Source organism: Poecilia mexicana, unplaced genomic scaffold, assembly GCF_051168715.1.
Source record: "Poecilia mexicana isolate PSO_F unplaced genomic scaffold, ASM5116871v1 scaffold_6, whole genome shotgun sequence".
NCBI classification, from domain to species: domain Eukaryota; kingdom Metazoa; phylum Chordata; class Actinopteri; order Cyprinodontiformes; family Poeciliidae; genus Poecilia; species Poecilia mexicana.
Window position 1 is genome coordinate 15,939,256 of NW_028263375.1, and position 26,304 is coordinate 15,965,559.

Below are 26,304 nucleotides of genomic sequence, written 5' to 3' on the forward strand. Positions count from 1 at the left end.
GGTGCCCCCCAATAATGCCTGATTTTTTTACATTCTTTTCATTTCTGACGGTGTTGACAAAAACTAGGGACAAATTTCAACGGAGTTGGAAAATATCTAAAAAATATTTTTAATTCAATTTATCGATACTTTTATAATTATTTATATGATTACTTATACTTAATTGTCATAATATATAATTTTAGTATTTCTTTAATTGTTTTAAACTATTATAATATATTGAGTTCTGCTCCTGGACAAGGGATTTTACAGGCATCATCCACCGACTACAATGTTTAAAATATAAAAATATTCAGCAAACACAAGAAAAATATACATTGTTGTGGTCACATGACCCAGGTTAGTTTAGTCAGATATTTGAAAAAATATATATATTTTGTGTATATTTTATTCAAATTTGGTGCTTTATCCATAGGACCTGTTTTGTCCCTATTTTCAAGAATCACTGGTAGGTTAAAAATCATTTATTTTTTAACCTTTTTCGTAGTTTTTCTATTAGATATGTAAAGTCTGAGAAAAAGCACACATGGAACCTACATGAACACAGGAAGTGACACAGTAACAGTAACAAAGCTGCAGTTGGAGGCTCAGTGTGTGGTACTGCAGGTTACGGGTCATTTACCAAGGCTCAATAACAACCTTTCGCAGCTCCTGACACACCTGGTCACACAAAATAACACTTACTGTCCTCTGAGAGCGAGCACCGAATCCCTCCTTTTGCCCTACGATGGCTTCAGCAAGAAACTCCGCGTCGCTGCTCTGCTATCTTGCTCATGACAGATGTATTTATGTAATAGTTTTGATAGATATTGATCCGCACCGCGGAGCCAGTTAAGAAACGGAGAAAAATGAGATTTCAAAATCAACATGGCTGCATGGGGAGTTTTGTGAAGATGATGAGTGACAGCAAAAAAAAAATAGCATTGTGAGGCCTAACAGAACGTGAGAGTTGCAGCGATGGGTGAAGTGATTGTACAAAGTTTAGAATCGCACAAAAACACACCCGATTCGAAGCCGTATGTAAGCTGCACCTCTTTGTTCCACTTTTGTATGTGTGTGTTTGGATTGGGATGATCACATGTGTGCGTGTGTGACCTTGGCCTGGCCTGGTGGTAAAGTGTGGCGTCAAGAGAGTCAGTGTGTGAGCAGTCAAGCGTTTCCCCTCAGATTAGCGGGCTTTATTACTACCACCAACCACTGGTCTGACAAATCCTCTTATTTCATTTTACCTTCTTCTACCTCTACCTCTGCCGTGTTCTTTCTTCTTCTTTTATTTTCCCAAAAATCTCCCTTGCCCTCGACTCTCGCGGCTCCCCAGCAACTTTGCATACTTCATTTTGCGCTTATGGTGTAACAGCCCCCGTTTCTATTTGCTTGCACTTTTCTCCCCTCCTCATTGTCTTTTTCATCTGCACAGCTTTGCTGTTACCCACACAGTTCTTTTTTTCCAGTGTTTCTCCACTCAGTCTATTGCTGCACTCCGCCCTCGCTCCCTCCTGCCTCTCTATGGTGTGATGAATCTGTAGACAGGGGCTAATAATTGTACTTCAGCCCAAGTGCTCATTTTTCTTTGTGTTTGAAAGCTGTGACAGGCAGGGGCTCTCTCCCCCCTTCTCCACCTCCCCCAGTCCTTCTCTTCTCCCCTTTCTCTTACCTTTTCTTTCTATCCTCACACAATAGGTGAGTAAAATAACTCAGGGTTTACAAGGTCACGCTGTCTTGTAGTGAGGACGCACTGGGGATTTGGAGCTGGAAGTATTTCCTCAAAGGCACTGTGTTGGGACTTCAATAAAGAAAAAAAACAGAAAGTTATAGATTGCACAAGCAGATCTACAGGGGAAAATAAGTGCATTTGATTGGAAATCAGTGCATGCCAGGAATCTGGATTCAAATGCTCCTTCTAAAGCCACTTATAAATGACCAAATAAGAGACTGAGGCGAGGTGGGGAATAAAAACATCCACTTTACCACACATCACCTTTTGTGATTTCTTGTTTAAGAAGTGAGTGAATGACTAAATTTGTTAGATTTTCAGAATAAAGGAGAAATATTATATATTTAGCATAAATATATGCAGAACAGCCAATTTTTGGTAAATATGCAAAAGAAAAATGTTAAAATAATCTTCTATCATTCCATAATTTCACATTAAGAAATGTGAAAAATCCAACTTTTAATTCCCAGGTGAAATTATATCTAAAACCAAAGTCAAATATGTGAACACTGATGTTTACCAGTGTTCATGTCGTGGGGATTTTGTTTTCTCTGATATCCATTTTCATGTATTTCTTGCTAATAGTTACATTGAGTTCACGTGTGTGTGTGTGTGTGTGTGTGTGTGTGTGTGTGTGTGTGTGTGTGTTTAGCAGAAATCTTTCACTGTCTTTTTAAAAAAAAGAGTCAAAGAAAGGGAGTAAATGATTCTGTGACTAGAAAACCTACATAACAAAAACATGCAACGGTGGTTATGGTGACTCGTCCACTTCTTGTTGCAGGTTTTATACGTTGATAAATAAGATCAACTTTAAGAAATAGAAATATAAAAGGAGCTCCACTTTCACTTATTTTAAAGAGACTGCTGAGGGTAAAAGAAGTGACTGAACTGGTGATTTTCTTAAAAAATAAATGCATATGCCGACGCAGAAGGAACATACTTTAATTAAAAGCTGGACCTTTCAGTGTCAGATTATGTTACAGCAATAAAATTTAATATTTATTTGAATGAATGTTTTTACCAGGGGAGAAAATAAATGGTAAACAAGTAAGCTTTCTGTTTTGTTGCATTTAAATAATCTAAAAAAAATTTAAAAAAAATCTGCAATATAGATAGCTTTTTTTTCAATATTATTAAATTGTGCTAATCAATCCCAAAGTAGTTTCATGGAGATGCTTGAATTACATTACAGTCTTGCGCTCCAAATAAAAAATAAAAAAAACAAACAAACAAAAAAAAAACAATCTGCAAGCAAAGCACATAGTTAGATATTGAAAGAAAACAATATTTCCATTGACTCACATCCAGCGATACTTTATGAAAATTGATCAACAATTTCAATCCTGGAGCCATCTTCAAAAGGACAAGATGAAAAGACAGCAAGGGAGGTGGGCGAGCAGAGAGTAAGACTTTTATTGCCTACCGTAGTAAGATGGTAAAGTTCCTCTTGGCAGATATTTATTGGGTTAGTTGAGTCCAGAGAGAGCTTTAACATTGATTGTGATCATTAAATATATCCGCCTGAAATGGCAACATGGCATTCCTTCAGTCAATGGAGCCAATAGGAGCAGAACAAAGGCATAATCAAATCAATCCTCTCATAATTATTCTCTGAAAGGTGAAATTAATCACAAGAAGAAATAAAAACAATAATGGAAAATGAAATGGTGTGTCGTAAACAATTACTGCCTAAATTGAAATAAACCCAGTGAAGGGGAAAAAAAAAATCAGCTGTAAATCCAGCAAATTAAAATAACATTCCGGAGTATATTGGTTATTTGGTTTACATTGACTTTCGGATATTATACCGTTGAGCAGTCTGTGTTATTACGGGAGAGAGCGATAAAGGGACGGGGGGAAATGAAGAGGGAGAAACTAGGAAACGATGTGGCGTGGAGGCGGGGAGATGGCGAGTTGAGTCCGGGGTCAAAGGATCAAGGTGCGCCTCTCATGAAAGCCATGATTCTCTCTCCTTCCTGCTCGCAGAGAGGAAGTGTAGCTCATCGATTAGCTATCAGATGATTCCGATACGGTCTGATCGATAGGATGAAAGCCAGGCAGGACCCTCCCTGTCCACTCAGGGACCCACCCAGAGATCCGCGGTCGCTGCACTGCAGACCACCGCAGACATCAAGCTGTTTGTTCACCGTCAGAGAATTCTCCTTTTGTCTCCTGTCCAGTTAAAAGCTTCCTGAAATAAATTTCTCATAAATGAGCCAATAAATTATTCAGGCAGTAGTCACACACAGACATGGTAAATAGGAAGCACATGGGCAAATTCTCCATTTGCATTTATGTGACCATAATGTCCCCATAGTAGTGGCAGCATCATGCTGTGGAGAGGCTTTTCTCCAGCAGTTTTAGGGAAAAAAGTCAAAGTTGATTGGCAGACAAAAGGAGGTAAATATCAAACATATCGAATGAGAATAGTTTATAGCAGTTCAAATCAAACCAAACCAAATCAAACCAAAATCAGAGTCCAGACAACTGAGGATCTGCAGAGTTTTTAATTGATGTTCTCAGAATGTTTCCATCCAAAATGGCTGAGCTTCTTCAACCATTTCCAAAAAGTGGACAAAGATTTCAGCCTCCTCATTTCCAAAGGTGGTGCAACCATACCACTAGGCTTGGAGCTGTGATTGCAGCTGAAGGTGGTTCCAGGGTGACTGGATGCAAAGTGACCATGGCATAATTTAGAGATTATCATTTGAAAATTCAGAGAAGTCATGTCTACTGGAAAATATATAAAAACGTTCGAGAAGTAGGAATACTTTTGAAGAGCTGTACTGTCTTTCTGCCATCACTGATTGACTGAGCAATAAAGAATAAGATTAATAACACGTTGTATCAAACAACAGGCAAAGCGTAGGCTCAACAATCTGCAGGGTTAATATAAAACCTTTTATATTTACTTTTAAAAATATTCATACAACGTTAAGAGCCTAATCAGCACCATGGACAGCACTCAAATAAATTTTTTTCTGTACAGTTTAAAACTACAATAGTGTTTAACGGGACTTCATTTAACTAAGTTTCTCCCTGAGCTGTTCTATAAATAAAGCTGTCATTTGGAAAAAAAAAAAGCTTTATTATATATTCTTATTTAATTTTCAGGTGCTAATCCCAGTCGATTCATAAGCAGGAAAGCTCAGTGTGAACGTGTCAGATGCTGCTGGGCTCTGATGTGGGTCCAGTGGTGTGAAAGGACAATGATAAGACACCTGCAGGACACAGCACCACTGCAGGGCGGTCACTATTCCTGGAATATTATTTGCTTCAAGTGTAAAAGTATTTATGTTTTTTTTAAGGATAAAAATACATTTAATCTTTTTATCTAAAAATGACTTAGGTTAATATTATTAATTGTTGCTTTGTTGATCTTTTTACTCACTTATTTCCTTCCAAAGACCTGAGGACAATAGTGCCACTCTACCTTTAATTTACTGTCAGACATTCACTGCAATGTTTTGTATTTCAAATTACAGTGACACAAATATTTCATCCGGGCCAGAATATGAAACAGTGTCACATACTGTAATTTGTTAAACCCAGTTTATGCTTTTTTTAAAAAAAAAAACAAAAAAAAAAACATTTAATAAAAGCAGACACAAACCGACTTACTTGAGAAACAAACTTGAGAAACACACAGTCATGGATAAAACTGTTCTAAAGTAACTAAATGAACTAAATGAAAAAGTGAACAATGTCATATGGGTAAGCTGATGTGCAAATACATTTATTAATTATGGCAAACTATTTGAAATCTGAGGGATTTAAAAGTGAAAAAATGACCAAATCATGTTAACTTCAGGATTAATTGCTCACCGTTCTATTGCTGATTTGAAACTTGGTTTGCTAACAATCACGGTAACAACTAGATGGACTCATCCACATGTATCCCTTTGTTCCTCAATAAATTTGTTGCTTGTCTTTATATTTTGATAGGAAGATAATTATCTAATCACTTGTGATGCAGGTTAGAAATGTAATATAGTTCTTTCAAAATGATTTTCCAGCTTTTAAAGGCCACTGAGAATTTATGTGCGAGGCTGTTTGTATGACTGACTGATCTGTCCTCTGAACACCTGGTGTAAAAGCTTTTGTGTTAACACAGACCTTAAATCTAAAGTTTCACTAATGTGCTTGTTTGCATCCAATGTGTGCTAGAGTGCATAACACTGATGTATTGAGTTATTCCTCACCTTCCTACACAAATATCACCTGCTAACGACCTACAAAATGAATGCACTTTTAGAATTTCGTATAAAAAAAAAAAAAAACACCAAACACATGGATTTGTTGAATGTTTTCCCATGTTTATTTTTTTTTCCCTTTCTTCTTTTAATTTCAGATATTATGACACTGGACTGCTGTTTTATGAACAACCTACGGCACCTGGACTGCCATGAAGCACAATGTCTCAAAAGCGACTCGCCCTCCCAGCGGCTTCAGGACAACCCGACCCAAATGCAGAGGCTCAACACTAAAGCTCACAATTTAAAAACGAAACGACAAACTGAAATCGCAAATTCTCGTACAACAAGCAAGAGGAGACACAGAGAAAACGAAAGACCCCGGTACTTGTAAATAAGACTCTTACATAGTGGTAAAACATCATTCCATAAATCTCCAAAATTGTAATTCAGATTTAGTACGGAAACTCTAGTTTGACCATAGGAAGAAGAAAATTAGGACGCCCTCTACAAATCAGGTGGATGTAAATACTGTACAGACAACAAGTAAGGACGCTGATAAAGATTAAATTATTGCAGAATAATGTAAATAGTCATAAGGAACATACCTCTACCGTGTTTATATATTCGTAAGGGTCCTGCGCTCACTACTTTTTACCTCTCAGTTTAGACTCCAAATCTCGGCAGAAACGTCTGATTACAAAGACATTCAATTGGAAGATGATATTTCTTATATAGCCCCATAGCTGCAATCCGACTCTAACCTTACTCATGAACTTTGTGTGGTCAAAGGGTTACAAGACGACAGCAGGAAAAAACAACAACAAACTATTCTTTCTAAGTTCTCTACTTTCTACTATAAAGTACCAAAAGAAAGTTACACCTGAACTTAAGCTGTAAATGAAACCCCCTCCTTACTGTGTATGTAGCGTGTTTTAGCCCTGTAGTGACGTGACATATCCATGCGGACCTCTGTGGTTTGGCAGTTTTTGTATAGTGCAGTCAGAGTCTTTTATTAAGTTCCCACGCACCCCCCAGTCAACATCAACAGCTTCCTCTTTGACTTCTTCCTCACGGCATCCTGGATCTCAGTCCGCTAAAGGGACTGGATCCCGACCGATCGCTCCGCAACCAGGCGCTCACTCAGCTCCCACAGGCTGGCGGCGCTGCTCAGATCCTGGGCTTGGTTGGACGGCTGGCAGCGGAAGCAGTTGTTGAAGTACATGCCGCCCAACCCCTCCAGCTCCGGGGCCACCGCGCAGTACACCGTGGTGGCAGCACCTTGTTGCTGTGGACGGAAAAAGAAGAAAAGAAAAGAAAAAAAGGACACAATAAGTGGCACTGAGACGACTTAGTTGGGGTTCATCCTGCAGGAGGAGGCAAAACATGGAGAACTCATCTACTCGCACACAGACATTCAGAGGTGTCCTGTCCAGAGAAAAAGGCTGAACGGCAAGCGGCATCCAGGCGTCTTTTATGAGATAAACGCAAACATGCAGGGAGTCCGGGAAGAGGAGACAGCAGGACCGAGTGGCCACAGGAAAAAAAAAAATAAAAAGACTTTCACACACAAGCTGTCTCACCCTTCTCTCAGCCCAATGAGGACTGCCTCGTATAGACATAGCTGTACATATATCCGTGTACATATATTTATTTGTTTATTTACTTCTCTACCTGGCATGTACAGGACTTGTGTGTGGAAACTCCAGATGCACAGACGCAGTGGGAAAGGGTAAAAGCATCTCCAGTCTGGACGGGAATCGCCACTGAAAATGCAGCTTTTATGTAAATAACACAAAAATAGGTTTCAGTGGAAATGAAGATGTATATTTTCACAGTATGTGTACAGCGGTTGAGCCAGGCTTTTAAAGTTAAATATAAGCGTTGGAAATTATGCAAGAATAATTCTGTATCTAAGTTATAAGTCAGTTACTTATAGAAAAAAAAAGAGCTTTTTTTTTTTTTTCCTGTAAGGACACACACACACACACACACACATACCAGAAGGCTTCCTCACTAATTTCCTCTAAGTACATTTATTTATGAGCGTCATAAAGTCTTAAACTCAGAAACTCACAGAGTTTTATGTTGTTTCTGAAAACTGAAAGGGTGCATGGGCACAACCTGCTAAGTTTTCTAACACACCATGTCCTTTCAGGCGGTAATTAGCGGGGATATTCTTAGAGGTGGTGGTGGTGGTGGTGGGGGGGGGAAGAGATTTCTGTGACATTTGAAAATGAAAGTTGAATAAACACGTCAGAGAGAATTACACACATAACCCGACTGCTCAAAGAGGGATCTTTCATGTTGCGGCTCCGGCTAAAAGCTGCTGTGACAGCTTCCCTGCGAAACACCCGAGGCTGGAGACGACTTCTGTACGACCACATGAAATGGCTTGCCCACTTTATCTCCCGATGAGAGTGATGAGAGTTTTAGCACAGAGCACTGGCACACGCCGAGACGAGCCCATATGCGCAATAGTCAAACACACAGATATATACACGCATGCATAATGGAGACGCGTCACATGCCAACTGTTTGAACAGCTTCATAAAGCAGCTGTGAGGCTAAGACACATGAAGCGAAAAGATTCTGGTTTTTAAAAATAAATATGTGCAAAATGCATATGCAATAAACAAAACAGGAAGAGGATTTATTTATTTATTTATTTATTTAATCAGTAGAAACAAACTAGCTCACAGACAAGCCCCTCCTGTAAGCTGTGTGTTCAGATCCACACAAGGATGCGACCCCGCAACGTTGCTGCAGCAGCAGCAGCAGACTGAGCGTGTTTGAAGCGGTGTGTGATGAGCGAGCTGGTAAACAGCAGATGAAACGGCTGCATCTCTCTGTGCGCCGCTGTCTGTCTCACCTGCCAGCCAGGCGATAACTTCGTCCACGTCACATGTCAGCATATCAAAGCCGCTTAAATGCCAAGCAATGTCTCTGAGTTACAGGTTCACAAGCGCTCGGTCTAACTCATCTCCCTCACCGAGGGCATCTGATTTAGCTCGTCTGAGAAGCAAAACCGCTTTCAAACTCGACAGAGGAGTTCGGCGCTGCTGGGCTTTGTAGCTGCTGACGCACCTTGAACTCGGTTGGCTTTCTGAGCGGCTCAATTACCAAACACTACGCAAGCAACAAATTCAAATGAAACTTTTAGAATCTGGATTTTTAACATTCTATGGAAAGCAAACCCAGAGTGCGGCAGTGCAGTTCGTGCCAGATAAACTATTACATAGACTGCTTGTACAATCTTATTGGTGTTTAGCTCAGCCCCACACCACTTGATCTTGTGACCTCTGTAAGAGATAAGGCTGATGAGATTAGGCATTAACATGCTTAGCCACCCACCGCAGCCATTTATCATTTTGTGTGTGTGTGTGTGCATTTGCAGAAAGGATAGGCAAGGTATGTGTGAGGTAGAAGTACGGGCAGCATGAACAAAAGTCTTTTACACTTCTTTTTTGCACAGAAATGCATTCCTATGTGCATTTATGAATGAAAAGAGAAGAAAGACATGAAGAAGACGTGAATTGTAGCCATTTCCAACCCATCTCCAAGTGTAGATGAGGTCTGTAAATTTAGCTGTCTGCAAACTTTCGGTGTGTCTTTATCTTCTCCGGCTAAATGTTAATCATTACCTTGTGTACAGTACTTTTCTGAGAAACATCCTTGGTATTTTGCTCTTTTCCAACTAGAGCTGTGAACTTGAACTTGAGATCAATTCAGGGAAGGTTTAAAGCTGAGCAAATGAGAGATTTAAGATTTGTGTGGAATAGTGAGAAGGGAAAAAAAAAAACTTCCTCAATGAAAAGATCGTTTTCTGAACAAGCAGCCTGCTGACAGTTCACAACCTAAAACATTTTACTCTGGTCACCCCGAATAATTTCTTCAACAGATAAGAACAAAGCTTTAATTGCAGCTGAAGAGTTACAGCAACTTGCAAAAGTATCCACATCTCTTGAGCCTTTTTCACATTTGTCATGTTACAATAACCATAAACTTTAATGTGTTTTTCTTTGATAGATTAATACATAGTTGTATGGAGAGGATCTGTGAATATGAGTTTTTAGGTCTGCCAAAAGTCCACGATCTGGACATTTACTGGTCATTTCTGACACGTGAATATGCTTTGATCTGAACCAATCTATTGTAGCTGTGGGTGGTGTTCCCGCCTCCTTGCTGAGGAAAAGCATTACTTTGACTTCCCCATGTTTCACTATCAGGATCATGTCCTCAGGATGACACCCCAGATGCAATTTTAGTTTTACCACATCAGTAACTTCTGTTGGCAATTGCTTGCATTACATTTTATTTATGGACATCCAAGTAAAGCGGGCTAAAACCAGTGGATGTTACTCCGTCAGATTTTCAGATTTGCAATATTTAAAATGTTGAAAGTCAGTAATGTGACAAAATGTGAAAAACCTTAAGAGGTATGCGTCTTTTGCAAAGCACTTAAAGAAATGAAGTTAAATATGCTGAATAAAATAAAGTTTGAACATCTGGAACATTATAATGAACCTAACGGGTCAGAGTCTTGATTACGTCGTCATACGGAAAGATTAATAATCCAAGGACAGAAGACAAAGCAACAGAAAACGTGCGCCAAAATGAATCCAGAACCTTAACAATATGCAAAAGCAGAAGATAGATTACAGCAAAACAGCAAACCAAAAGAGTAGGATAGAGAAAGACCTGACAGCAGGTTCTGTGTAAGCTACTTCTGTGAATATCTGCTTTTTGTGGATAATAAACGCCGTTACTGAGGAAATATACCCTGCAGTAACAGTGATTTTTTTTGTTTTTTTGTCTTGTTTTGTTTTGGTGAGCAGCACAAGCCTGCATTACCGTTGAATTCAGCACTACAGTTCTGGAACAGCTCTGGGACCAGATCCAAGTCTTCCAATCAAAATATTGACCCAATATCCAAGAACCTCATGTCACGGACTGGCAATAGAAATGTCCTAATAAAGCGTTGAGCAATAACTAGAAGTCATACTGAGCGTATTCGCAAAGCAAAAAGGTGCACGGGTAAGATGCTTTGTCGTTAAATAATCCGTATTCTTACATTTGCCGTGTTTCGTTTTGTCTCTTGGTCGTCAGAGTTGTACTCAGCTGTACAAGCGTTCTCTGACCCTATGCATGTGACCCCCCTTTTACCTCTCACATCTGTAGTTACGGCATCAACCTCTCCCTCCGACCCGAGTGTAAATAAGCCATCTCTGTAGAGCAGTCTGGTTTTGGCCTGTACATACGAACCTGTAAATACCAAAGTCTATGCATGCGGAAAACCTTGCAGTTCTTTCAGGTACTTTTATAATCCCTAAATCCTCACATAGCATGCGCTGAAAGAAAAGTAAAAACAAAAAAAGTAGAAAAAAGGTAAAAGAGTTAAATAAAAAAAAAAAGCAAAAAAGTAAATAAATAAATAAATGAGTTGATATTATTGTCAGGCAATATCCTCTCTTGGACAGTGTGTGTAGAGTCTTCCTGTTTTCTTACTCCTGTGGGTGGTTCTCCTCCATTGCCTGTCCCGTGTTTCTGATCACCATCTGTGTCAGTTGTTGTCAAGTTGGCATTTGTACAGTGGCGAGGGTTGAGGCAGAGGATAGAGAGAGAGAGAGAGAGAGAGCGAGGGACACAAGATAGGGGCTGCTTTTAACAGCTGACCCCTGTGATGGCCCTCCAGTTCAGCGGCAGCACTAAAGCTGGCAGAGCGATCCGTGCCCACGACGCAGTTTTAGAAGCTGCTTCATGGCACCGACTGCAGATCATTACAGCAAACGTCCAGGCTTGCCATGTCAACGCCCTTTGCTTATGCAGTAGGGATTTTCTTTTTTCTTTTTTTTTAATGAAAACTTATTTTGATCTTGGCAAGCTTACAGAAACAATAATCAAGTGCCGTTTTCTTATTTATTTATTTTTATTCAAAATCTGAATAAAAGTGTTGTGGAAATGACGTTTTTTCTCCTCATCGACAGAAAGCAAATTCTAAAGTTGGTGAAATAAGTTATTTCCTAAAATTCGGTGTAATGTGGCTGCAGTATGTGTTAGTTAAAGCGATTCCTGGAGGGATGAGGAGGAGTGCAGTTTTTGGTTCAGCCCTCTGCCCGGCCTCGTGGAGTAGCGACCCTCTAAGTGGGACTCTGATCCGATTGTGATTCTGTTTCAGGAATGTTTTTTTTGTTTCGTTTTGTTGTTTTTTTTCTCTCTCTCTTTCCCAACCTGTGATGTTTAAGATATATGGAAGTGTCTGATTTTTAATCTGTGCTAAAGATATTTTACATTTAATAAATAATCACTGAAAGCAAACCCAAGTACAGATCCTTGTTTGCCTCAGCCATGGGAAGCCCTCTGCAAGCTTACGGCTCAGCTGAGCGTGCCTGGCCTCGCTGTGGTAGGAATCCTGGGTAATGCGGTCCCCTCTCAGATAAACAAGCTGTCCATTCATTCAGCTTGCCCACTCAACCAAGATGAAAAGAGATTAGCACTCACAACACCTCCACACACACTTTAGAAAGCAGCCTGACACTCGGCAGTGAATCTGAAGTGGCCTCTGTGACCCCCACTGTGGTACACCAAAGCTCAGATTAGGATAGCGAGTTAGCATTTCTGGTCAGTGTGACTCAGAATGTTTCATTTTTATTTGTGTTGATGCTTCAAAAAAGTTTAAAATGAAATTCAAAATATTTAGAATTTGCTTCATGAAAGCCAGACAGACACCTTTGCAATCATTGAATATGATCGCAATCAACATTTCCTTAAGCTTTCTGAGGACAACATTTTGTGCAGGTGGAAAATTTCAGGCAGGCGTGTTTTTTAGGGAATTAATCTGGCAATGTCTTCGTAAAACCTTAAGGGTGCATCATCTACCCTACAAAAAATAATAATCAGGAACAGACAGCAAAGGGCCCAGCGTGGTCGGACCAAAGTTGAACTGTCAACATGTGGTCTTGTGGTTTTTCGATGTTCGTTTTTGCACAAACGTTTCAAGGTACTCAAGACATGCTGAGCAGAGTTCCTCCTCCCGCTGCAGTGGTAAAACACGTCGTGGTGTTTTACTACGTGTGCTGGAGAAGTTTGCCAGGGGGCTTGTGACAAGAAGAAGCCGACGACATGAGGCTGAGAACAAAACAACGTGATTTTTGTCACATAGCCACAACAATGAGAACTGATTTTGACAGTTCGGCTTGACCATGCAGAGCCCTTCAGAAATGCATCCACAGACACAATCTGAAGACAACTAAAGGGACTGAGTCGGAACTGGGACTAAACAGCTGTGCAGCCTTAAGAAAACCACTGATTAGTGAGACCAATCAGGAAGAAATGCTTCAATTTCCCAGAGAGCAGACAGATAGGACTCCTGAGCAATGGAAGGAAGTCGTTTAGTCAGATGAGTCCAGAGTGGTGAGGAAGAGCAGAGAGCAATTCTCCCATCCTGTCTATATGCAGAAATACATTTGTGACTTTGCTAGAGGCAATTCGACAAAATATTAGTATTACTTTTCTTTTTGGTCCATAAGGGAGGGCCTTAGTCCCTTTATTTACCTCAGCCAGCGGCGGGAATGGCTTGGTCAAAAGCTCAAAGCCTCTTCATCACAGGTCTCCCCAGTGATTAGTCTACCTCTGGTCATCTGTATGGACTAAACTATATTTCGTCTGTCCATTAGCCCGCAGGCGGACGGCTAATACTCACCTAAAGGCAGCAGGCTCCCCTGAGGAGCATTAAGGGCAGTATAGAAGGACCAGCCTCCTCCCACCCGCATGGTTCTCAGACCTTTACTTCATCATGAGGTTCAATCTCTCCGTCTGCCTGCCTTGCCCTTCTGCTTTTTAGCTCGGCTCCTTCTTTTCCATCAACTATCTCCAGAACCCTATTTGCCTGCAGCCCCATCTCCCCTGGCCCATAACTTACATGACCGGGCATACCGTGTTTCTGTAACAGAGGTCTCTGGGGTAAACGATTACAGTATGACATCTTTGAGGTAAATGGATCCCTTTCCCTGGTGTCCCAGATCACAGATGAGCCTTGTTGCCAGTCTTCATTTCTAGGCAAGCGGAGTGATGTAGTAGAGGATGAGAAAGAGAGAGGAAGGAGCAGAGGGGGAAACTCTGCAGGAGTGACAGGAACACAACACAAAGAACCCCCCACCACCACCTGCCAAAGCACGATTACTCTCCCTTTCTCTCTGCGGCCCTCTACTTACCCAGTTTGCACCTGATAAGATCAACATAGTGTCAGTCATCAACAGCCTCCTGCCACACGGTGATTGTTCATCTGTTACATGCGTGTGTAAATGTGCAGCTCAGTGCAACATTGCTGCATACATTTAATGCCACCCCCCCTCCACCACCCGCCCCCACAACCCCCACCATCGTGTTTAAGGAAACAATAGAAGAGGAAGTGAGAAATGAAGTGGAGGGAATGCAAAGGACAAGAGGAGGAGGGGAACATTAAGGAGACAGAAGGGACAAAGAGAAGGAGCAGGAAAGCAGGCAGGAGGGAAGGTAAGGGCGACAGGACACGGGGCATCCAAGGGGAAAATGATGGGGAATCAGAAGGACTTGCGCAACGACTGTGAAACTATCTCATTTTTATCCTGAGAGGACTTCCAAAGGGATACGCACAACCTAATTATTTTCCCCTAATAAAAGCAACATATGCTAAGACAATAAAAGGCCTTATTGGACACCTATTCATTAAAAAAGGAACAGTAAAAAGTGTGGGACTCTGGTGCAGGGATTAGCTTTTAAAGGGGCTTTTTTTTTTCTGCCTGGAAATGGCCTTAGTCCTCCTTTAGGATTTCCATATGGGTGCGTAGCCCACCATAAAAGATCTGAATTATACATGAAGAGGACTGGCTGCTTTATTGGCTGTGATCTGCCTTTTCGCTCTCACCTAATTGCATCAGTGCAACACACCTGTATATGAATGCTACCAGGCGTGTAGCTTAAGGTCAGGGATTTTTCAGTTGTAAAGTACATATAGCTAATGACAAGCACTCAGCAGCACCAAGATAACCTATAAATCACAAAAGTTTGTTAAGATAGTAACATGCAGTTGGAATAAGGCATGCTGGTGACTCACGGCTGACAGTTTGACACGGTGAAGTCATTACTCCATATGGTCAACGTACTGTAACTGTCAGTATATTTCTATTATGAGCACAGCAACGCTGTCTGTGTGTCGGTATGTGAGTGTGTGATGAGCTGGTGTAATAGGGCCACACACAGGTGTGTCTATGCTCACCTCTTCACTGATGCACCAGCTAATTGGTCTCCTGCGGCAGCCTGACATATTCACACACTGAAAATCTCTCACACACATACGGAGTCAGGTGTGTGCATCGACACATACAGGCAAGCGGAGTGCGCAATAGATATATCCACACATACGCAGACTGTGTAAATATGCACAGACGTCCAAACATAACCACGCGTATGCCTACATTCGCTGGCAGCCCGTAGAGTGTATCTCCGAATCTACTCATTATCACAGTGCTGACTCTGAATGAAGGATGACACCTCAACAGAATGCTTCTGCTGTACATACAGCTGCTTTAAAGGTGCAAGTAAAGCTGTAAAAACCACCGACCACAAAGGAATACTGAAATAAAACACACATATTATGAGAGGGGATGCACTTGAAAGCCAAACGCCCAAGAGCTGCGTGCAAAATTCCTCCCCCACACACCGTTAAGGCACGAACTAAGCTGTTTTTCTTTACTGTATAATAGTGGAGATGATTGGAGTCATCACTCAAAAAGCATGCACTCAGCAGTGACAAATACTGAGAATAGAATACAATGTCAATTTTTTTTTTACTTTTAAACTATTATTGCTGTACAGAGCAGTGGACAAACTCAGAGAAGAAAGCATCAAGAGTATGGCCAGGTAAATGTCATCAATAGAGACAAAAATAAACATCAACCAAAAACAAACTCTTTGAAAAGTTGAAAAGGAGACTGTAGCAACTGAGACAAAATACATAATTATTCAGAACTTTAAGTCACGTTCACTGAACCTTTTTGAACCTACTGAGTACCACTGCTTTCAGTAACCAGGTTCATAATGAAATGATTCATCATAATATACTTTGCCAAGTTCTACCAAGCAAACTAATAATTGCTTCTACCAAACGTCTGGAAAGTTCTGGAAAACTTTTCAGAGCTTTTCAGAAAGTTCCAGAAAACAACATTTCAGGAAAGCTACATACCCTCTTAGTTCTGGGACAGTGTCTGTCCAGTAGGGTCCAGGAGAGTACCTGCTGAAAGTATCTGGCGAATTCCCAAATGTAACCTCTAATTTTCAGAAAACAACTTGTTAACTACCAGAAAATAACATCAGAGTTTTCTGGATAGTATCTGGTAGGTGTGTTATTAGAAAACATGAGTAAGTTTAAGGAAAATATTTGGCAAGTCCTAGAAAACACTTGATAAGCTCCCAAAAGAAACTTCTAAGTTCAAGACAATCTCTTCGAGAGTTTAGGGAAACCAGTAAGTTTTCCAGAAAAGCAACTGGAGAGCTCTAAAAAGTACCTGCTAAGTTCCAGAATGCATTAAGTAAGAACTTCATGTACTTTCCTGGAGAAAGCGGTAAGTTTCTGAGAAGTAAGGAGTACGTTCTATGAGAGTTTATGTACTGGACAAATTCCTGAGAGTAACTTCATGAAGGTTCCAAGTAGATTCCAGAAAAGAAGCTAAAGGAAACTACAGGCTGTGTTATGAGCTACACACTTCTTTATTCACATATTTACTGTATGTTCATATTTCTTGTCTTACCCAGGTGGCTGGAAAACACCACTTTCAGGTAATCTAAACAGCTCGGTTATTCCCTTTCCCTTAAAGCACCAATTCTCCTGCCACCCTTTTCCTCTTGGTGGGGGCTGAGAGAGAGAGAGAGAGAGAGAGAGAGAGAGACAGACAGAGAGAGAGAGAGAGAGAGAAAGAGAGAGATGTTCTGTTTTAAATAAGAAGGCAGCACTGGCCCATTAAACTCTGATAGTAATGATATTAATTTGGCAGGAACGTGTCATTTTCACAGTAGAGCAACGAGCTGAACTGTCATTACGCACATATACACACACAGAGACAAAGTATTCTCTCTCATTCGCACACACACACACTCTCTCTCTCTCACTAACTCATCTTCTCTCTCCAACACACACACACACAAACCAGCAGCACGTCACAGGAGAGCGGCTAGCAGTAACGTTATGAGAGTCTGAGAGATCTGCTAATGGGAAAGATTAGTGTGCCCTTGGTCAAAATGGTTACAATGGTGTAACTTATATCTATGTCCTCAGTTCACACCTCGTCATCACCTTCTACACTCTGAACGTTGTCCAGTTCCTTTCCAGTGGATCTCTTCTTATCCCCCTATCCTCACTGATTCCAGCTTTACATTTGTTTTAGGTAGCAACAAAGTGAAACATCATCTGTGTTCTTGGCCAAAATGGATTTTGTTCATAGTTAACAAGTCCAGAAGTCTTTGCGCATCAATAATCTTTACGAGTATACAATGATTAATCAACAAGATCATAGTGAAATATTTGAACTTACTTTAATATTACTAATGTTTAATGTACAATTTCCATCATTTTTGAATGAAAAAGTACTTCAAAATTATTGTGTGAAAGGAGCTGCACCTCCTCAAGCAGTTTTAATCGACTTGAGCAGCAGCTGTTCAGACCTTCCCAGATTAAGATGTGAACCAGCTTCGCATCTGCACAAAGCTGTCAACCAAGGAAAGAACAGATTAAAATTAAAACTGTGGGGATTTTATTGGTAGTACCTTTTCATTAAAATAGGCTTTGTAATCAAAAAGGTGAAAACTTTTTTTTGTTCTCATGTTTTGTTACATTTGCAAAAAAAAAAAAACGATTGAAAATGAAACATATTGACTGTCATAAAATAATGCAGCAAAATCTCTGCACATCTTCTAAGTTTCTAATTTTGTTCAGTTCGCCAAGTGTTTTAAAGGAAGTTTGTACATCAAGCATTGTTCGGCGCAAACATAATTTGTCATTTAGCACAAGCTAATGCTGAGCAATAGTCTCACTTTACATTACCCACAATACATCTGCATTTATTGTCAGAAGTAAAAGTTAGAGTTGACATTAATGAGAAGGTGCAGAGTTTGTGAAAACATACCGGACATTATGGTCATTGTCTGAATATTTTATTTTTTTATTCATGTTGAAAGAGGAGCTTCTCCTCATAAAAAAAATATCTGTATATATAAAAGGCAATGCTTCTCCATGATGCCATTTACAACTGTTCTTAGGAGCACTGGACTGAAAAGTAGTTCCTACGATGAGCTGAGCAGACCACAATCAACCAGATGTTTGTTAATTGCTGCTGCCGCTAGTCTGGTGGAGCTGAGGCGTGGAGGGACGATGCTCCATGAGGCGGGAGCTCGCCTCGGAGCTCTAAAGGCTCCTAAAACTGCTCTTCTGAGGGTCTTCAGAACTCTTTGATTTTATTTTTAAAGAACAATGAAGTTTGCCTATGAAGCACATATAATTGTTTCTTTCCTTAAGTGAGGCAGATAATTGTATTTGACTCTCCTAATTGCGTTAGGCTACTTTTATGTCAATGATGATGTGCTGTGCGTGTGTTTGTGGCACACTGTGAAACTGTGTGAGTGTGTTTCCCTGTGCGTCCATGGTGACCCCATCTCGGCACTTCTGACCGGTTGAATGCAGGCTGCATAAATTAGTGCTGATGCTCCGCGATGTAATTATGCTGCTGTCAGGATGGCCCCTCTACTCAAATTCATTTTAATAAAGTTGGTCTCCAAGGTTACCAACCAGGGGTCACCTTTTGTGTCAGTCCCTATGGATCGCACCCACAGAACATCCTGAAAGTCTGTGGTCGTAATACTGTAGCACTGAAACATGACTGGACCTGCACCTCACAACACAAACACACCTCGCACCGGCCTGAGTCACCGGACTGAGACAGGCAGCACGCAAAAAAACGGAGAGGCAGAGAGACAAAAAAGAATCAAGGTGCGGGTACACTGACTCCAATTAAATGGAAAGTAGAATAAGATGTGTGGGAGAAGAAGCTAGAAACGTGGAGGAACGGAAATTAGACAAAAAGAATGAAAAAGTGTGAGAGAACAAGGGTAGCTGGACAAGGAGAGGGTAGCAGAGTGTCTCTCTTGGGCAGATGGTGGGGTGGATTCTCATTTGTCCTGGTACAGTATGTGTGTGTGTGCCAACACTAACCTCCAGGGCAGGGCTGCAGCACAGAACATGCTCTCAATTAGCTGGTAACACAGACAGAGGGAGAGCCACAGCTTTTGTAATGCACAGAACAGTTAAACAAACAGGAACAGCGTAAAGTGCTGCGACAACAGCTGCTGGAACACTCACACAAATTAACAGTTTGCAGCGACGTGTGCAAATGCAACGCAGCTGTTGTCGGGATTGGTGGAATAATAAAACTCTTTTAGTGGTAATGACAGATTATATCCATGAGTTCAGAAATGGACGGATGGATCACATCTCTACAGTGAGGAGCAGCGGTGTTGTAATTTTTAATACAAGTTTTAATCTGGTGTTGGATGGAGTACTTTGTGCAGTTAGTGTCTTACCTGCAGCTTGAGTTATTTAGTTTATCAAAATTCAGTCACAATCCCAAGGAGGGAAGGGTGTAATGTTGTAAGTGCTCTGCATCTAGACAAAACTATATCTGAAAAACTTAAAAAAAAACCCACACAGACATGGATAAATTGCATCCAATTATCTTGTGGCATTGTATCAACCCATTTTGAAGCAAATGATAAAATTAGGTTATGACTTGATTGTATCATTTGTTTGCATTTGTTTGTTAGTAATTGTGTTGATTCCCTTTCACCTGCATTCACAAAGTGTGATGAGGTGTTACTGTTCAGAGTGGGTCGGGGTGACTTTGACTGCCCGTGTAATAGTTACAGCAACACGCTTTGTTAGCTGCAGGTAATTTATGGTTGAACTGGCCAGATAGTCTGATACGATCGACTGACCCGACTGTCTTTACCAGTCAGGCCCAAAGACACAGAGGAAGGCTCCATCTGAGGAGGGGGAACAGAGGCTCTGAGAGGAAAAAGACAAAGACAACACACCGACTAAACTGTTGCTTTGAGAATAAAAAAAAATAAATAAATAAATGAATGTGATAAAAACATGAGGCAATGAGTGATGCAGGGGAAAAAAAAATACTGACAGGGTGAGAAAAAAAATAAAGAGTTGCAGGGTGGGAAAGTTCTCAGCCTCTCTCTCCCGAGGTGTGCTGAGAATTGGATTGCATTAGAGACCGACGCTCTATTCATCTGAACTGCATCAAGGGGGGAACATTTAGTTAATTGAATGATTAATAAATTCTGCTCAGTCACACTATTTCACTCCGGTGCTGGCTTTGGATAAAAATGTCTGCCAAATGGGAGACGTCATATATCACTTGTTTTAAATCCTTTGGGTAAAACTGGAGCTGAGCATCGATATCAACTCGATTCAGTCCACTGGTGTGTACAGTTTAGTTGAAATGAAGTGCCATGCAGAAGGATGCACGCCCTCTGAAGTTTGTTATGTTTGTGAACAACCCAAAAAATTATGTCTTTTATTAAGATTTTGTGCAATTTAATTGCACAAATTAGCATATAATTTTGAAGCTGCACGGCTTTAAAAGATGTTCTTAAAAGACTTCTAAAGTTAATTGACTGCAATGGATTTTCTCTACAGTAATTAAAGTAAAAAGGGCTTAAATGAAATGTGCACCATACTTCTCAGGTTTTTATTTGTAAAAAAGATAATATTTCCTTTTAGCTGATAAAGAAAGGCAACTCCACAGCATGATGTTGCCAAATCTCTTCCTCAACCCACGTCGTTTTTGCAAGTCGTCCATAAAGTTTTGGTCTCATCTTATCGGTGCATCTTCTTTTACATTTTTGCTTCGTTCGACATGCATGCCGTGTGGCATAGCTACGTCTGGGTAGGTTTGCAGTTGTGTCATAGTCTTTACACTTTCAAATGATTAACTGGACAGTTTTTTGTTTGGCTATATTATAGCCTAACACTGCTTTAAGCTTCTCTCTTGCTTTACCCCCAACCTTACTGCTGCGTTCCTTGTGTTGCTCGTATTGCTTGTGTTTACTAATGTTCTCTAACAAACCTCAGAGGCATTCACTGAACATCTGAAACAACTCTGACTTTAAATTGCACTCAGGTGGGCTTCGTCTACAACTTCCGAAGGCACTTGATCACATTTTAAAGTGTAAACAGTGCAAATTAATTTCATACATTCCAGATTTTAATTTGCAAAAACATGAAAAAAATTTTTTTGTTTTGTTTTACTCCACACTTTTGCATTCATTTGTGTTTGTGAAGCACATCACATCCCCTCCCCCCCCCCCCAAAAAAAAATACAATAAAGTGTGTGCTTAACTTTACAGCATGCATGCTGCACCATGTGAAAATGTTGAAATGGGAGTGAATACTTTTGCAGGGCACTTTACAAGAACAGCAGAACAGAGATTTGTTTCGCCCTGTGCTCTGCTAGCTAATCTGCCACATCGTGAAGAAACATCGCTGGCTCATCATTAGAGCAAGATGCATGTTGTTTGGTTCAAACTTAAAAAGCAGCACCTGGGTTTGTAATGAAGACAGTTAGATGAGTCTCTGCAATGCAACACCTTGCTTCTGCTAATAGAGACCGGCAGAGACCTTTGCACTGCCCACACCTTTCATTTACCCCTCTAATCCAGACAGGCAGGAACATCCTCGCCATTCGCTCTGTTTCCTCATACCGCTTTCTCCGGGACGGGCAACTCTAATCTGGCCTGTCAGGCTGACCAGTTCCCTGACTACTGTTCTCCTTTCATCTCCTTTCTTCAAACAGAATAAGCGGGCTTTCATAATACCGGATGAGTGACAGGTAGAGGAGTCAGGTGGAGACAGGCCTGTGATGTAGACAGGCACTTTGTCCTGTTTAAACACACTAATAGGGGACAGGAAGCCTGTCAGCTGGACAGGTGCAAATCGGATGGGACAGAAGACGCAGACACTCATCTTTGCTCGTGGACAATTTGTACATATTAAGAAGGGGATGTGTGCGGTGTTGCATCAGATAACGGAGAAAGCAGCAAAGGGCAAGTACTTGCAATGTCACCTCGATAATCCTGCTCCGTGTTAAAGAGGAAGACAAATTATTCTTAAAAAGTACTTTTTTTTTCGTTCCGGTTGCCCCACAGAACTGACTGATGTAGAGTCCAACAACAGTGTTTCTCCTATTCCCGCATGGAGCACTCCAATTTCAGAGCTACATTACCACACAAATACACACTCTCTCATCTGAGTCGGAGCTTACACACCCAGTGGGCAGCCGTTTGGATGGATGGCACCTGCATACGGGAGGTAGGGGGCACACAAATAGGATTTGTGAGTGGAAAGAGACTGTGGGGTGGAATTGAGTCCATAAATAGGATTATGTAGGAAACAGGGCACACTAAATAGGATTGTAATGTACAACAAAGGATGTATAAATAGGATATGAGAATCAGAGTTGTGTTCTCACGAGTTCTCCGTCCCTGTAGTATAGAAGTTCTGCAAGGACCAGGTTGCAGTGTGCATGTGTGTGTGTTTGTGGGTGTGCATGCGAGTGTGTGCAGGGAGAGTTGTCCGTGGGTGCGTGCGTGTGTGCGTGAGCATGTAAAGGGCTGTTAATGCGGAGGCTAATCTTGAGGCATCTGTCTCCTCAGGCAGAGTGTGACCCCTACCAGTGAGGTTCAACCATGTTTATCTTCTCATCTCACTCCCCACCTTCTTCCTGTTTAATCTAAAATCCATTTCTTTTTATATTATTTTTCTTCTCGTTTTTCATAAAGGAGAGGGATGTTTTCTTTCCCTGTTTGACCTTATCTGCGCTGACCTCTTTGAGCAGGTAAATGGTTAATTTCTTGCTGGGCGCACGCCGCCTCGGTAAATGGTCAAAGCTCTGTGTTCGCCTCTCTCTGCTGCTTCCACTCTCTCAGCTTTCAGGGTCAGTGGGCTTTGGGAGCTGTCGGCTCAGGGCTGGTGTCTGGTGCCTGACAGATCCAGGTCAAAGGTGAGGGGTCGGGGAGTTAGAGGGCAGGACGTGACCCCGTAGACAAACAGCATGAAGAGAGGGTCATCTCTCCGAAAGAGGTTGTCATTCTCCACGCAGGGGGTGATGTAGTGCGAACGCACACACAGTGTGTGTGCTTCAAAGTGTGGGGATTTCTCATATTTACATGTTGATGGCTGCTCTCAGTTGTACACACTCACACCTGGGCTCTAAGCTCATTGTGTGAGGCATGCTAAATGCATGATGTGTGAGGTTTCCACGTGGAACGCATTGTCACATTTTGGGAACTGTTTTATTCGGATTTCATGTGACAACCCGATACAAAGTCGCACACAACTGTGAAGCGAAAGGAAAACAGTAAATGGTTTTCCAAGTTTTTACCAGTGAGTCAATACTGAGTCAATACTTTACCAACTTTAGCTGCAATTTCTTCCACACCTTTGCACATCTAAAGACAGAAGTTTCAAGGCACAAGTAGAAAAGATACTGAGTTTTGTTCAGATCTGGACCTTTACTGGGCCTTTTGCAGCACTTAAATATCCTTTAACTGTAGTTCTGGCGGCATGTTAATGTCACACTGTTTCCTGTTTTGACATCTTGCATCATCAGGAACTGAAGTTTATCTTTTGAAGCACTCCCTTTGAACAGGGCGTGCATAATATCAGTAGCAAGCAATTCAAAATGTTTTGCTGTCAGGACATGATGTGTGACTTCCATATTGTTTTTTTTTATTTATTTTGTTTTTGTCCACAATAAAAATGACCATTGGGAAATAAGAGTTTTAATCCTCTTTCTGTTCACCTAAGCGCTCAATTAGATATTATCTGTATTAACCAGACAGTGACTCGCAGCAAAAGTTCCAGATTCAGATAAAGAAGTTGCATATTGTAGTTTGAGATTAAGCTTTGGAGTTTTTTATTCTTTGTGGAGATACTTGAGTTATGCTTGCATTGATTTTGTGGTAGTGGTGAATATGTGCAGCATAAATGATGAGCAAGAGCTGAATTGCTCATGTGGCCAAATTTATTAAAAGGTTCAAAAATGCATAGTAACCTGGTATGGCGGCTGATCAAATTGTGTACATTATGTATAAAAAAGAAAGATCCAAGCAACATAACATACTACAACTACAATTACAGATTCTGTTTAATTATGGGACTGCTGAAGACAGTATCCAGCACTTTATTTGGGCAGCTCAGAGTAAACGGGGTTGATAAAAATGCATACCAGTTTTCAGAATTTATTTGCAAACTTGTTCCTTATATAACTTTTACTTTATATGCTACTTTGTTTTGGTCTGTTACATAAAAGTCCCGTAGAATAAATTAGAGTTTTGTGTTGTAACATCACAAAATGTGAAATATTTTTTAAACTTGGTTGCTGAGCAAAGTGTCTGGGTCGTGACTGCTGGTATGATGTGTGAGATGAGTTTCAAATTGCTTGCATGTTGAGCTTCTGTAAGAGCTACCTCACAAAGCAGCTTACCCAGACAAGGTCACAATGGACAGCAATGAACAATGCAAACTCGTCTGAGGAAGAGACAGGCAATCCTCTAACGCAGTCCTAACGTCACATTTTAAACTCCACGGTTATTTTATGTTTGTGTGCGAGAGGACGTAGAGCGTGTTGCTTCCTCCAGACAGGTAATGGATGGTGGGTCTGAAAGAGATGGAGGGGAATTAAGATAAACAGACTCTGATAAAGCCAACCTGCCCCGTCGCACTGCTGTCTTTTTACCCCGAATTAAAACATATCACATGAGCTGCATGCAAATCCAAACACACGGGCGTGCACAAGTAAACACAGACGCGTGCGTACATGCACGCACAGACACAGAGCGTGGCGTGAGCATTTCATGATGGATTTATAAAGAAATGCAGACTTAAACAGTGGAATAAATGTTTGGACAGAGGTGGCTCTTTGAGTAATTGACCTATGAATCACACACTTGAGATTCTGTAAATTATGAAGACAAATAAACTCCTCATTTATCAAGCTCCTATTATAAAATCTTAAGCAGATTTAACAGAAATGTAGACACTCAGACAGGGACTTTTATGTGCTGCTCTGAGGTGTCCTGCGTACAGATTACGCTAAGTAATGTTGCAGTCCTTGTTGGGCATCAAGCTCGGAAAAAAATAAACAAAATTAATCTTTCAAGTATGAGAGGGCTGATATTTTCTTTTATTTAAACAGGACAGGAATATTTATATCTGCTATTGCAAAAAGTATTTCATTAAGTTGAGATAAGGGGTAGGATTAAATAAATGTTAATTTCTTTGTACTCCTTTTCACACAGAAAAGTAGTGGTAAACAAACTGTTTTGTTCTTGGTTATGTATGCACATGTTTTCGCTGTCTTGTCTTGTTTTTTTTTCTTTTTAAAAAAAACCTGTTTAGATAAATAAATAAAACCAAATATTACAAAATATGATTACAGGTGTCATAGCTTATGAGTAACTTACTTTATTATTATTATTTTATACTTACCCTTATGTAAAAATTTGGAATATATATGGGATAACAGCAGTTATCAAACCACTGATAAAAAAGAACAATCTAGACAAATCACTACTGCAGAATTACAGGCCGATCTCCAACCTCCCATTCATCAGCAAAGTTATTGACAAAGCAGTTTTTAAACAATTAAATAACTTCCTAACAATAATGAATCGCTTTGACTCCTTCCAGTCTGGTTTTCGTGCTCACCACAGCACGAGACGGCCCTTGTAAAAGTGTTCAATGACATCCATATAAATACAGACTGTGGGAGAACCGCAGTGCTGGTTCTGTTGGACCTCAGCGCAGCTTTCGACACTGTTGACCATGACATTTTACTGAATCGACTGGAGAGTTGGGTCGGACTCTCTGGTCCAGTGCTCAACTGGTTTGAATCTTACATAAAAAACAGGGATTTCTTTGTTTCAATCGGGAACTTCTCATCAGAGAGGTCAAAGGTCACATGTGGGGTACCCCAAGGTTCAATCCTAGGATCCCTTCTTTTCAATATTTATATGCTCCCACTGGCTCAGGTTATAACAGGAAATAAGATCAGCTAACATAACTACGCGGATGATACACAGCTCTACATCACGATGTCACCAGGTGACTCTGAACCCATCCAATTATTGAACAGATGCTGAAAACAGATAAATGTGTGGATGGGCCAAAACTTTCTCCAGCTGAACAGAAACAAAACTGAAGTTATTATCTTTGGACCTAAAGAGGAGCGAACTAGAATCAGTGCACAGTTTCAGTTATTACAACTAAAAACCAGCGATCAGGCCTGAAACCTGGAAGTA

The 26,304-nt window shown here is 40.7% G+C and overlaps 1 protein-coding gene across 1 annotated transcript in view; it reads right to left on the bottom strand.

Annotated features, from left to right (window-relative positions):
- Positions 1-6,009: 6,009 nt before the first annotated feature.
- The window catches only part of wwox (WW domain containing oxidoreductase), a 153,000-nt gene continuing 132,705 nt past the window's right edge, over positions 6,010-26,304 (bottom strand). The window contains exon 9 of the mRNA XM_015010830.2: positions 6,010-7,195. Coding sequence (XP_014866316.2) covers positions 7,004-7,195 — 192 coding nt within the window. The 3' untranslated portion in view covers positions 6,010-7,003. The remainder of the gene's footprint in view (positions 7,196-26,304) is intronic.